General features: G+C 32.8%; 2 protein-coding genes across 2 annotated transcripts in view; one reads left to right on the top strand and one right to left on the bottom strand.

The window, feature by feature from the left end:
* ppp1r13l (protein phosphatase 1, regulatory subunit 13 like) overlaps window positions 1-11,768 on the bottom strand; it is a 43,605-nt gene extending 31,837 nt beyond the window's left edge. Inside the window, exon 1 of the mRNA XM_073850156.1 lies at window positions 11,638-11,768. The gene's annotated coding sequence lies outside the window, so the exon portion shown is untranslated. The remainder of the gene's footprint in view (window positions 1-11,637) is intronic.
* Window positions 11,769-12,186: 418 nt separating this feature from the next.
* On the top strand, window positions 12,187-14,134 carry opa3 (outer mitochondrial membrane lipid metabolism regulator OPA3). The gene is made up of 2 exons (XM_073850943.1): window positions 12,187-12,334; window positions 13,228-14,134. The coding sequence occupies exons 1-2, from the start codon at window positions 12,193-12,195 to the stop codon at window positions 13,557-13,559; spliced, it is 474 nt and encodes a 157-aa protein (XP_073707044.1). The 5' UTR covers window positions 12,187-12,192; the 3' UTR covers window positions 13,560-14,134.
* Window positions 14,135-14,621: the final 487 nt, after the last annotated feature.

The following is a 14,621-nucleotide window of genomic DNA, read 5'->3' as shown; positions in this document are numbered from 1 at the left end:
TCCACATCTGACATCTGTTGCTGCAGGTGCAACCCCTTCCTTTAAATCGAGTGCTACGACCCCCAGGCATATGACACAAGAAACATGACTGATGCTGATTAAGCGTATTTGTCTACACGTGGGCACTTGTTGGACATTTAGTTCAGTAGACATGAGCCAGTCAGTTCTACTGGCTTACTCAATATTGAGTCATCCTGGCAGTATATCTTGTACCACACAGAAGGTCAAAAGCTGCTGCAGTTTATACAGAATTAAGGTGTGAAAGCATTCATTGAAAGTTTTGCTGAAACCATGCTGCTACTTGCCACTGCTGCCCTTGGTAATAATAATGATTTACATTGAGCTTACATTGTTGAATGGGGTTACTACAGTTTAAATTAATTCCCTGGTAGTTACTCACTTCCAGAAGATTCTTTGATTTGTACCGGTGCCTTTTGTGATTTCTTTTCAAACAGTAATGTATTCAAGCATAGAAGGGCAGTGACTCAAGCCACTGTCTTGTTTGTTTTGTCAAGATCAATAGTCTACTAACTCTCACTGGCTCATTGATTCACATTAGACACTAACAGCATGGCCTAGGTCACCTCCACAAACACCACATTTCTGAATTGAAATGAAATGTCTTATTTGAGAAGTCAGTATGTCATTAAAATTTTCAATCTTATCTTATGAATTGGAAAACGCAGGGCCAGATTTACTAAGCAGAGCAAATTAGCATTAGAGCGCAATTCCATAAAAGTGCCAATGGGAGGGGGAAATTTCCATCATTTCCAGATCTTTCCATAATGACACATAAAACGCATGAATACATATCCAAAGGTATGTTAAGAGAAAGAGAACAACTTACCGAAATCCGTTTTTGTCTAATGTAATCGCTTATTCAGTGTTTCAATCATGCAAAGATGTCACATTTACCTCAGAACATATTCAGTGACCATGAACTACTATTTGGCTAAATTGTTATGTTGCTGCCTTATGTTAAACTACTTCAAATTACTTTTTTCCCCACATCAATCTACACTCCCTACTAGGGCTGCTCGATTTTGGCAAAAATCATAATCACGATTATTTTGGTCAATATTGTAATCACGATTATTTAAACGATTATGACAGGCTCCAAAACTTTACACAGTGATTAATTTAAAGATAGCAATACAGCTAGAAAAAGATACAAATAAAACAAACAGTGCTTTAAAAATACTGAATACTTTTATGCAAGTCTAAAGTAGTCTAAGAATACTACAGAAATTGAATTTGAATGTAAAATAAAACAATGTCTTCACTCTAATAGTTAAAAATGCTTTGTTTCTTATTAAAACTAAAAACGTCCTTCATTCAAGAGCAGTGAGTGATGTTTCTTGTATAAAACGTATTTTTTACGTTTTATTCATATTAGGCACAGAGACGACAGAAGGAATATTATGTGTTGCCGCTTTAACCACACGGACCCATTATACTGTTACGCACGGATTTTCATTCTCAACTGTTTATGTTCATTTAAGACATAACTGACAAGAGTTTACATGAATAATCACCAAGCCCCTCATTTTGAAATATTTTTGCGTGTATTTGACCGTTTAGGTGCGCACCTTGAGCTAAAAGATAACTTTCATGTCCGTGTTCCGCTCCGTCTCTGAGCGCATTAACAAAGGACAGCGCAAGTTTTCTTACGTGCTATTAAAAACACAACATCAAAGAAACATTAATAAATCAATCACGTCCCATTTTATGAAAGCCACCTTACATGATTTAGCTGATTTGAATGTGAAATTTGGCTTTTATGGAGGAGCGAAAGCGCACCACTGGTAAAAGGGCAGAATAATCGTTTCATCTCGATTACTGCATTTTCATGATCGTTTGAAGCAGAAATCAAATCGAAACCGAATTTTGATTAATTGCACAGCCCTACTCCCTACACCATAATGGCAAAGCAAAAAAATAGGTTTATTATATATATTATATATATATATATATAAAAATAGGATATTAGGCTACTGCGTCTGCTGCGTCCATATTACGGCAGCAAACTTCCTTGACTATTACGCCGGAATGGGAGTGTAGTTCCTAATCTTATTGGCCTAGAAAATCGCAGCTTTACATTTCCGCCGGTATTAGTACACAATATAACTACAGAAGAGTCAAGTTTTAAATAGGACAAATATCGAAACTCGTTGGTCATTTTTGAACGCGATGCTATTGGTCTAATAGGATTCAATGATCTATGCTAAGCTTTGCTAAGAGTGATATCGCCAGAACAGAAGAACGGCTGAATGGATTTCAAAAGGGTAAAACCCAACTTCTTAACTCGGGGGAGTTGGAGAACGAGCCTATTTCCAAAAAAAGTGGGGTATTCCTTTCATGCATGTTTACATTTATTCTAGAACTAAAGTCTCACAATTTCTCTCAGCATGGGGACAGGAGAGCTTTTAATCAATAAATGGGGGGAAAAGTAACTGCCAGCGCTTATTTGGAAAAAGTAACTGAGATATTTTCTTGTCAATTAAAAAGTAATGCATTACTTTACTAGTTATTTGGAAAATGCGTTACCCCCAACACTGGTAATAATTTAAACACAGAAATGAAAAAAAAAAACTACTTTTTTACATTTGCTACCATTCAAAAGTTTGTAGTCAGCAAGAACAGTATTTATTTGACAGTATTCATCTGTAACAATGTAAAGTCTCAATTGAATAAATCCTTGCTAAATAAAAAGTATTAATTTCTTTAAAAAAGACAATTTAACAGTATTGTACAATATTACATTCTGTTAATCGAATGTCTGGTCCCTTTGAATTCCACACTATACAGTGTAATTAATTAAATAATGTTTTCATTTTTTTTAACAAGCACGCATCATGTGACAATCTATCCACATTAGGTGTTGTTTCACTTCACGTGTTGTTCTGAACACGCAGTACGCTTCAGGGACATTTTCAAGGAACACACCAGATAGTGACAGAAGTCTAGACAGTTTTTTCCCCAAGAGCAATAGTTTTCACACCCCCTTGTATATCTTGATATTTGTTCTAGCTGTCCTTTCACAAACTCTCTTTTTGTTCCCTATCCGATCTTAATCCCTATCTCCACCTCTCATTCACTGCAGTCATTTGCCCATGAGAGAGGTTAAGGCCTCGCGTGACTGATAATTTAGCGCTTTCGTTGCGCTGCCGTTGGACTCAGACCTGCTACATTGAGCCTGGAATGTGAAGTCGAGATTGACATGGGTTAATAATAACTCTCGTCCCACACTGATAAGAAGACCTAGCCCATTTTGAGCCTGGGGCGGAAACCACAAAGACTAAAAGATTAAGACAGCACTGCTTTCTACTGATGGATTAAGGTGTGGTGACAGAAACCATTTGCTCATGTTTTCTCTTTCTCAACCTAATTTCTCAATCAGTTGTTAAGCTTGTCCTTTGCCCTGATCTGCATGCAGAGCTGGGTAGATTACACTCTTAAGGTGCTTTACGATGCCGCAGAAGAACATTTTTTGTCTAAATGGTTCTGTAAAGAACCTTTAACATCTGAAGAACTTTTTTGTTTCACCTTTTTGTTCTCTGTGGCGAAAGAAGGTTCTTCAGATTAGTTCTTCAGATTCTTTAAATAATCTTTGACTAAATGTTTCTTTGCAGAACCAAAAATGGCTCTTCTATGGCAACACTTGAAGAACCTTTTAAAGCACTTTTATTTTTAAGAGTGTACTTGCAAATTGTAATCAATTATTGATTCTAAATTACATAATCATAAACATCAGTTAGACCTCTTTAAGATTACTTTTGACCTAACTCATGTTTCACATTGAATTAAATAGGGTTATCTTGTACCATATATAAAAATATAAAGAGTAAGAAAACATAATACATTCGTTTTTATTACCAACATTCATTGCTTTGAACATTATATTATGTCAAGGTTTCCCAAAAAGGTGTTTGTGAAGAAACTGCAGGAAATCATAAAAAAATCTAATTTAATAACTTAATAATTTATTTGTTTACCTGCATGGTATTTGACTATATACAACATCAGAGAAGCAATGAACATGCAAATGTGATACTTAATTATTAAAAATATTGATTTGTAAATCTAATATATTAAGTGAAAGAGTATCAGATGATAAAAACTGTTGTGAATTTGTGCAATTTCAATGTGTTTGAAAGACAAAAGCCTTCTAAAAACATAGAAAGACATGGTTAAATAACCTTAAGCGTGACAATTCAAATATAAATCACTTCTTTTAAACCCGAAATGATTTTTGTAAATCATTGGTCAATTTCTGTGTAATCTGACTAATGACTGATCTTTGTGAGAATGCACACAAAACTTAAAGACTTTCTGAATGTTTATGAGTGGTAGGCTATTTTAGAAAATACATTTTAAAAGATTAAAAAGAGCTATCAATAAATGATTAATTTATTGCTATTTTGTAAATAATATGTACACTCTTAAAAAGAAAGGTTCCCAAAGGATGTTTTTGCAGCGATGCCATAGAAGAACCATTTTTGGTCCCCGAAAGAACCTTGTGATCAGTTCTTAAAAGAACCATTTTAAAGAACATTTTAAAAATCTAAAGAACCTTTTCTGCCTTTAAAGGTTACGTGAAAGTTCAAGGTTCTTCATGGAACTTTTATTTTTAAGAGTGTAATCACATATTCCATAAAAAGTGTAATTTAAAATGTAATTTAATCTAATAACAAATACTTAATTTTTGGAATCTGAATACATAATCCAGAATACATCAGTTACTACCCAGCTCTGTTGGCATCATATTAATTCGTAAGAAGACTCAAAATGTTTATGGTAGGGTTCTCCTCTCTAAAGCAGAAGGTCTTTCTCGCTTCGTCTCTCTTGTCAATGATTGTAATGTTAAAGGTATCAATAAACCTTTCTTCGATTTTATCTGGAAAAACAGGTCTCATAAACTTAAAAAAGTAGTGATATCTAATTGTAGAAGTGATGGAGGACTTGAAGCTATAAACTTTCATAATACGGTTTACGCGTTAAAAATAAATTGGCTAAGAAGGTGTTTAATAAATCCAAATTCTATATGGTTCTTTATCCCTAATTATATCTTGAATAAAATTGGAGGCCTCCCCTTTATCTTAAAATGTAATTATATGCATAATAAACTCCCAGTTAAATTAGCAAATTTTCATCAGCAGGTTCTTCTTGCATGGAAGTTATGTTACGTTCACAACTTTTCACCACATAAAACTCTCTTGTGGAATAATATGGATATAACTGTTAGAAATAAATCTCTTTTTTTCACTAATTGGTTTTATAGAGGATTCATTTACATTTTTTTTTCTTTATTCGACGATTTTGGTAATGTCTTGTCATGTGAACGTTTCATGACTGTCCATGACTTTCCTGTTCCTTTCAAAGAATACAACACTGTACTTAGAGCTATTCCCACCGGTTTAATGCATCTGGTTAAAGGCCATATTTTACACACCAACAAAGATATACAGGAATCAGTTTTGTTGCTGGGTGGCATTGGTATTTATGACAAGAAATGTAATAATAAACATGTTCGCCAGATATTTCAAAAGAAAGACCGTATTGTTCCTAGAGGAAGATCCCATTGGGCTGCCTTAATTAATAATATAGATTGGAGAAGAACGTGGCTGTTGCCTCACAAATATTTTCTCCCTATTAAAGACCAAAGAAGTCCACTTTGAAATACTGCATAAAATATACCCTGTTAACTCAACTGTTTCCAAATATCTGGATATTCCCAGTACCTGCACTTTTTTGTGGCAACGAAGATGAAACCTTAAAACATTTACTTTTTTCTTGTGAATTTGTTCAGAAGTTTTGGTTTGATTTGTATTCTTATTTAAATAAACCCTTAAACCCTTAGCTTAAAAGATGTTATTTGTTATTACTCTGACCCTGCCAACAAATCTAAAGAATATATTTTCAACTTTTTTATTTTATTTGGCAAATTCTTTATACATAAGCAAAAATTTGTGGGCTCGGTTCCCACTCTTTCGCATTTTCTGGTTGAGATTGAGTCACTGCTCACATCTTTTTGTTTGACTAATAATAATAATAAATGTGTCAGGTTTTTGGAAATACATGAAAAAATTATTTCTGTTAACTCTGATTAGGTTTATTTTTATTTTTTATTTTCTTTCTTATCGTAAGCAACATACCCCTTTACTGTACTTTATTTCTCCTCTTCTTACTTTTATCTTCTTTACATTGTTAATGTTCTCCTGAAGATTATTGTATATTTAATCTGTTTGAATAATAAAAAAAAATCATATTAATTCGTAGGGAATCATTTATTCGCATCTTATTTACGTCATTGTTTAATCTCAGTTTAAACAGTAAATATAGGCTTTGATTTATTAAATATGATTTACATAGGGCTGCAACAATTGCTAATTAATTTTGATTATCAGTTATATGCATCCATGCGCTGTGCATGGAATTCACCCTTGCATACCAGTTAACATTGAGTTTATGCTTGCTTTTGATTGTTAGCATTTTTGATTTAGTGATTTTATCTTCTGCCTTAATACTTTTTTTTAGAATGTAATATTTCAGTGTTCAGTTTATTTGATTAAAAATACTGATGAAAAAGTATTATGAAATATTATTGCAATTTAAAATAAGGGTTTTCGATTTGAATATATTTTAAAATCTAATTTATTTCTGCGATGCAAAGCTGAATTTTCATCAGCCGTTACTTTAGTCTTCAATGTCACATGACCCTTCAGAAATCATTCTAACATGCTGATTTATCATCAATGTTGAAAACAGTTGTGTGCTTAAAAAGAACAGCATTTATTGAAAATAGAGGTCTTTACTGTAATTTTGTATCAATTTAACACATCCGTGCTGAATAAAGTATTACTTTCTTTCAAAGAAAGAAAGAAAGAAAAAATTACTGACCCCAAACTTTGAACGGTAGTGTATATTGTTACAAAACATTTATATTTTAAACAAATGCTGTTCTTTTTAATGCTTATTCATCAAAGAATCCTAAAAAGGTATCACAGGTTCCTAAATAAACAAACAAACAAAAAAAATCAGCATATTAGAATGATTTCTAAAGGATCATGTGACACTGAAGATTGAAGTAGTGACGTTGAAAATCCCACTTTGCACCAAAATAATAAATTCTATTTTTAAAGTATATTTAAATAGAAAACCACTATTATTATATTAACAAAATATTTCAGTTTTTTCAGTATTTTTAATCAAATAAACACAGCCTTGATGAGCCTAAAAGACTTCTTTAAAAAATAAAAATATTACTGATCGTTAACTTTTCATAGTCTACATCAACACATTTACTATTTGTTCTCACAGCCAGAACAATTTGATTTTAACTTTAATTAGTTATAATAATTTATTTATTTTCACTTAATGCATTATAATTATTTTTAATGTTGTCATACAAATAACCAAAGAAATAATAAACAGATTAACTATCAAAATCATTAGTCAGGGCCTACATTTACATGTAGTCAGGTTTTATTTGTAGAGTGTTCAGGCAAACAAGCTTCATCTTGCAGGGAAATCATTACAAACTGACTAACAAATACAGACCAACCCTTTTCTTCAGACATGACAACAAATGTTCCATTTTCATGTTAATTTCATTCATCATTATGTCATACTGAAAAAAACTGCTGTCAGCCTTACATCATATGATACAAATACTGCCCAACCCAAGCTGAATTTAGATCACCACAGCTCTCCAGATGCTCAGTTAAAGAGACCAACAAAGAAAATTCAGTCACATTCAAGTCATTCTGACTTCATGTCTTCTGTAGAGAACGAAATACATTTTAAAAGATCAGATCCTGTTCATTACTCCACACATAAAAGTTTAAGTCATGATACTAATTATAAGTGAGCATTCATGACACATCTCAGACGCTACCTCATGACATTGAATCCAACCAAAACTATCACTGCAGATACCACAAGAGTGTTTCATAGTCTAGCAGCTGATAAAAACGAACTGGGGCATGAATTCATACAGCGTGTAACATGTTTGGAATTCATGTAGGGCTTTGCCGAAAAGGTGAAATGATTTATAACCTGAGATAGTTTCATCAGATGAACAATAAAAACCTACTAAACAAATATGTGAATATTGAATATAGGCCTAGTGCAAACACTTTAAACTTTACTCTCAATGAAAGGATCAGCATTTATTACAAGGATCTTTTTAGATTACAACAAACATTAGTTGAGCTTATAGGATTTTGTTTTTAGTTTCTGCTTCTGAAAGAGAGCAGACACTCAAGACCAGTTCATTCTGTTCTCAACAACCTTTATCCTTCAAGACATGGACCACTGAGTAGAGACAAAACACTGAATCTAAAAAAAGCTTATCTTACTTAGTAGTTTTGTCTTGATTCTAATCAAAATATCTAAAAATTCTTCAATTAAGATGCATTTACTAAATAAGCGAAATGACATAAGATACTTAATCTTATGTATTTACTAAATTAAGTGCATTTAGCTTAAAACAAGATTAAATCGTATAGAAAATCAGATTTTTTGACTAGAAACAAGATAAAAATACTAAGATAAGCCTTTTATTTTGCAGTGCACGTCGATGCACTCCAAAAACTGGACGGAATGTTCCTGTGACAAAACTTAAAGGCATAGTTTTGCCATAAATTCTGTTCTCATTAACTCATGTGCTTCATTTTAGTATTTTTTCTTCTGTGGAACACTAAAGCAGATATTTTGAAATCTGAACATTCTTAACATTTCACTGGAAAAAAGTGAATCAGGTTTGGAACAAAAATAAAGGTGAGTATTGCGCTTTCAAACGATTAATCGCAATTAATCGCATCCGAAATAAACATTTTTGTTTACATAATATATGTGTGCTTTATTTGTAATTATTCTGTGGAACAATAAAAAAGACATTTTTAAAATAGCTCAGCGTTTTAACTGAATCATTGGTAGTCACTGAATGTTTTTCAAAACATTCCATTGAAGAAAGTGAGTCAGGTTTGGGACAAAACAAGGGTGATTATAGTGTTATCAAATGATGAAAATAAACATTTTTGTTTACATAATATATGTGTGTGTACTGTGTATATTTATTATGTATATATAAATACCCACACTTGCATATTTAATAAGGCTGCAAAATGATTAATTGCAATTAATCACTTTCAATTACATATATAAGTGTTTACATACAATACATACAAATATTTTTTAAATAGATACATATGTGTATGTATATACATAATAAATATACACAGTACACACACATATATAGCATGCAAACATAAACTTTATTTTGAATCGATTAATCGCAACTAATTCTTTTGCAGCTCTAATAAATATATATATATTTTTAAAATATTTGTATGTATATATATATACACACACTGTAAACTTATTTTACATATAAATCTAACATATTTTCCCTTAATATATACATGTGTATGTGTGTGTATTTACATAATAAATATACACAAAACAAACACCTATGTGACCCTGGACCACAAAACCAGTAAAACAGGTAGATTTGTAGCAATAAATGCTCGATTTTTTTTTTTTTTGCCAAAAATCATTTGGATATTAAGTAAAGATCACGTTCCATGAAGATTTGTTGTAGATTTCATAGCCTAAATATATCAAAACTTAATTTCTGATTAGTAATATGCATTGCTAAGACTTCATTTGGGCAGCTTTAAAGGAGATTTTCTCAATATTTAGATATTTTGCAGAAGATTCCAGATTTTCAAACAGCTGTTTCAAATATTGTCCTGTCCTAACAAACCATACATCAATGGAAATTGTATTTATTTATTTAGCTTTCAGTTGACGAATACATCTCAATTTTTATCAAATGTACCCTTATGACTGATTTTGTGGTCGTTTTGCAACCTAATATTTAAGAAAAATATGTTTTTATGTATTATATATATATATGAGTATAAATATATACATGTAAAAAATGTTAATATATATACTGTACGTGTGTGTATTTCTACACACATAATAAATATTTAGAGTACACACACATATATTTTCTAAACAAAAACTTTTATTTTGAATGCGATTAATCATGATTAATCGGTTGACAGAACTAAAATAATGCAAAATAAAATTCCCAAGACTAAAAAAAATCTACAAAAATCTGCAGCAACTGTCAAGCCTACTACATGTCAAATTATAAAGTCCAAAAAAATACATTTTATCAGATTTCATTTAAGGTTTTGGGCTTACAAGACTGGGGAATGGCTGGGTATCAGGTTAAGTTTCAGACAATGACGGCCCCCGAACACCATTCTGACAAAACCCTGTTAGTCATCCTGATACCATGGGTGGATTTTTATATATAACTCACACTCTCTCTGACCTATGATACTTAGTAGCTTCTGTTTTTCTAAGGGATGTTTGTTTTTTGTCCAGCCCTGTGGCACACTAAAGAGTCTCAAATAACATTTGCCTTTGGAATCTCTCAAGTCTTCGAAATTACAAGCTTAACATTCCTTGTGAATCACACAAGATATCCAAGAGACAACACATTCACTTTGACTGCATCCAACCTATAAAACACAAACCGCAGTGCACACAATGACTGGCTGGCATGTATCTGAACCAGCATGCAAATTGTCAGTGTTTACAAGGTTTCGGAAAAGCTAGAAATGGAACAAGTTGTAGCAGGACAACATAAGACAGATATGTAGTTCAGCTGGTTTTGACAGCATTTAGTCATTTGGTAAATCAGGTCTGTATGCTGGACCAATTCCCACTGCTCAAACATAACATGAAGGTGCTCATTACTGACCTACTTTAGAAAATATTGGAATTTATGTTTAACCACATAAAGCTTCACATATACTACCAGTCAAAAGTTTTTGAACAGTACGATTTGTAATGCTTTTCATAGTCTTTTCTGTTCACCAAGCCTGCATTTATTTCAACATAACATGCTAAAAATTCAGCTTTGAAATCACATGAATAAATGACACTGTAAAATATATATATTTAAAAATTGTACTGTTTTTGCTGTATTTTGAAATGAAACATCTTATTGTTCAGAAACTTTTGACTGGTAGTGTATGGAGTACCTTTATACAAAATGTAAAATAAAAATATGTATTAAACAGTAAGTAACAAAAAATAATGAAGTAACACTGCTAAAACGTGTAACAAAAAGCAACTGGCTTTCATCTTGACAGGCCTTGTTATATTCGCGACGCTTTATGTAGCCTATTATTATTCTAAACAACACAATATACTACAAACTACAGTATTACTAAATAAACAAAAGTTTTTAAGCTTTCAAGGTGATTCAAAGACATCATTAAGGTTCAATAATGAATAATGCATTGTTCATTGGACAGTTCAATAAGCACCGACTTCAAAGCTCTTGCTTGCGTTTTCAAGACATCTGATTTCCATTAAAGCGCTTTGACTCCTCCTCGGACATTTCCTTACACAAAGGCGCCTTTACTTTCACCATATTATTACACATTTTTTAAATAATACTTCAAAAAAGTTTTTCAAAAAGCCTGGCATAACGGACACGATCTATAATCCACATCGCCTTCTTAAAGCCAAGTAAAACTGCAAGCTGGACTTCCAGTCAAAGCTCAAAAGCACAATAACATAAATAGTTTCCTGTAACGCTAACGTTACCTTGAATAGCTGTAAAAGTTGTGAGGTTGTCGTGCCGTAAAATCCTAGAACTTAGTCCTGCTGCGCATGAACGTGTTACATGACTAGTTAGAAAACCTTTCAAGTGTTTAACTCGTGCCTGTGAAGTTCTGAGCTATTCAGTCCAGCCCACTGCTTCTGAAACCCGACCCAGGTGATTCAGAAGCTCAACTGGCGCAGGTAAACAATGCGCTGTAATGGGCGGTGAAAGATTTATTTTATTTGTTTCTTATTTGTTTTTGTTTTTTATGAACTTATTATAGTGCGATTTAGAATACATTGTTTTGTTAAAACTGTTCATATAATATAAATATAAGCAACTTAACAAATAGGGGAATAATATTTAAAAACAAACACAAAGTACAATCAGCATTATGTTTTTACATTAAAATAAAATAAAGAATATTATTATTAACATTGCGCGGAACGCGCGTTTTACATCTCATTAATATTAATACTGCGTCATTAATATTACACAGAGCAACGTCCACATGACGTCCTTATCATCCCGCCCCCTCAGATGACGCATTTTCCAAGATGGTTGTCGGTGCCTTTCCAATTGCAAAGCTGCTCTATCTGGGCGTACGGCAATTGAGCAAACCATTGGCTAACAGGATAAAAGCAGGCGCACGGAGAAGTGAATTCTTTAAGAATTATATATGCCTTCCCCCGGCCCAAGGTAAGCTACCATTTGGTTAGTCGTGTTTTAAACTGTATGATGTCAGTTCATATGATAAGGGTGTATGTAGAGGCGTGAACACCAAAGGAACACCAGCCAATAGACGTTTGCTTGTATTTTCTATTTAGCCAGTCACGACTGCTGCGATGTTCTCATTGGGTGTTTTCAATGACAGATTTACCCAGAGACCAATGAGATACTAGAAAGATGTTTCTCTTTCGACAAATGAGATTCGAGTTTGCTAAAAGGAGGCGGTACTTAACTGTCATTGAGGTTACAGCTAGTAACTGAAAGTGCCTTTTGCTGCTTGTTGAATTTATTTGATAATTTAATGCTAGCATAGTAGCATTTAGTAGCATAATAATATATACTCATATTATATATATGTGTGTGTATATATGTATATTATGTAGTCTTGTTTGTTCAAGGCAGAAGGTCTTAATGTAATGATAATTAAATCGATTGTTGTACCGTTTTAAACAAATATTTTTATGATTATTCTATTTTTATAATATCATGTTTAAAATGATTTCCAGTTGTCCATATTTTAAAATGTAATTTATTCCCGTGATTTCAAAGCTGAATTTTTAACATCATTACCCCAGTCACATGTTCCTTCAGAAATCGTTCTAATATTCTCATTTGCAGTTTAAAAAAACATTTATTATTATTATGATGTTGAAAACAGCTGAGCAGAATTTTTCTCAGGTTTCTTTGATGGGGGGGTAAATAAACTACTTATTTTTTTAGATTATTATTGTTTTTAATATTACAGTTTAGTTCTGTTACTTTCTTTCAGCATGAATGTAAAACCAAAGTGGATCTTTTTACAGTTGACTGTTGAAGTAAACCTGCCAAGTAACCCCATGTGGTGCCTCATGTTTCCTCCATAGCGTATCACTGGATCGAGATGAGAACAAAGATGAGAATTATGGGTTTCCGTGGCTCCACCATCAAACCTCTGAATGAAGAGGCAGCTGCGGAGCTTGGAGCAGAGCTTCTCGGTGAGGCTATCATTTTCGTCATCGGCGGAGGTTGCATGATCCTTGAGTACAGCCGTCAGGCCGCCAACTCCAGACGCAAGGAAGAGGAGCTCACACATAACATTAACAATCTTCAGACGCAACTAGGAGAGCTTGCACTAGCCACAGAGACACTGGATGCCCAGATCAGAGAGGTTAATAGACTTCTATTGTCCCTCCCAGCGGCTCCAAGTACCAAGTAACAACATGCATCACTAAAATACGCCTTTTCTAAGAGCAAAGAGACTGAATAATGAGAACATATCAGTAGTGGTGGAGCACTGCCATATATACGCATACAAGTCTTGGTTAAGCCGTCCCACACGTGGAAACCCCAGGCTGTATAAATGAGCAAGGAGCAGAAAGTTTGTGTGTGATTGAGTGACCACCAGCGTAATACAATTAAAGCTTCCTGTTCATTATCTGTTTGGTTAGATGATGCTGTTTTCAATCAGATGTTCTAGTTATTTGATGACACTGTTAAACCATTGCCAGTGTTTGACCATTTAATTATCTGCTCATCAGTTTAGATGTTGTTTCATAACATTTTCTTCATATAATACGCTGATGGAGTTGGGCATCATTTATTAATGATTTGAAAATGCACTTGAATTGCGAATACTTGAATGACAAATTCCATATAGTAAAAATGGACGTGTTTCTCCAAATAGGAAACCGAGAGCCCATCTCTTGTGTCCTGCAAGAAAATCCCCATTACATTAAAAGACTGCTGTGTTTAATATGGCATGTGTATATGGGTGTATATTTATGATTGTAAAATAAAAATATTCTGATGGTTGTTGTTGTTGTTTTTTTTCTTATATCTTGAATGTATTCAAATTATGAAAACATTCGCAAGTAATCACAATAGTTTTAGTACTTTAAGTTTAACTTTATTCTTTATTTACAGACTTAAATTTAAAAATCACAAATGTGAAAAGCGAGTTTTTAAATACTATATGAAATGTCTAATGTGAATATATATATATATATATATATATACCCCTGACATTTACATTTAGCAGCTGCTTTTATCCAAAGTGACTTACAAAAGAGGACAATGGAAGCAATAACATGCAAGTGCTATGACAAGTCTCATTTAGCCTAACGCAATACATGTAATAAGGGATTTTTTAATCATAAAATAAATAAAAATAGATAGAATAAAAAAGAAACCTAGTGTTAGAGGCCTAAATAGATGGATAGAATACAACAAGAATAGAGAAGCTAGTGTTAGTGTTTTTTTTTTTTTTTTTTTTTTTTAA

This window comes from Garra rufa, chromosome 11 (genome assembly GCF_049309525.1).
Source record: "Garra rufa chromosome 11, GarRuf1.0, whole genome shotgun sequence".
NCBI classification, from domain to species: domain Eukaryota; kingdom Metazoa; phylum Chordata; class Actinopteri; order Cypriniformes; family Cyprinidae; genus Garra; species Garra rufa.
The sequence above is the reverse complement of the archived record's forward strand: the minus strand, read 5'-3'. Positions and strand labels throughout refer to the sequence as shown.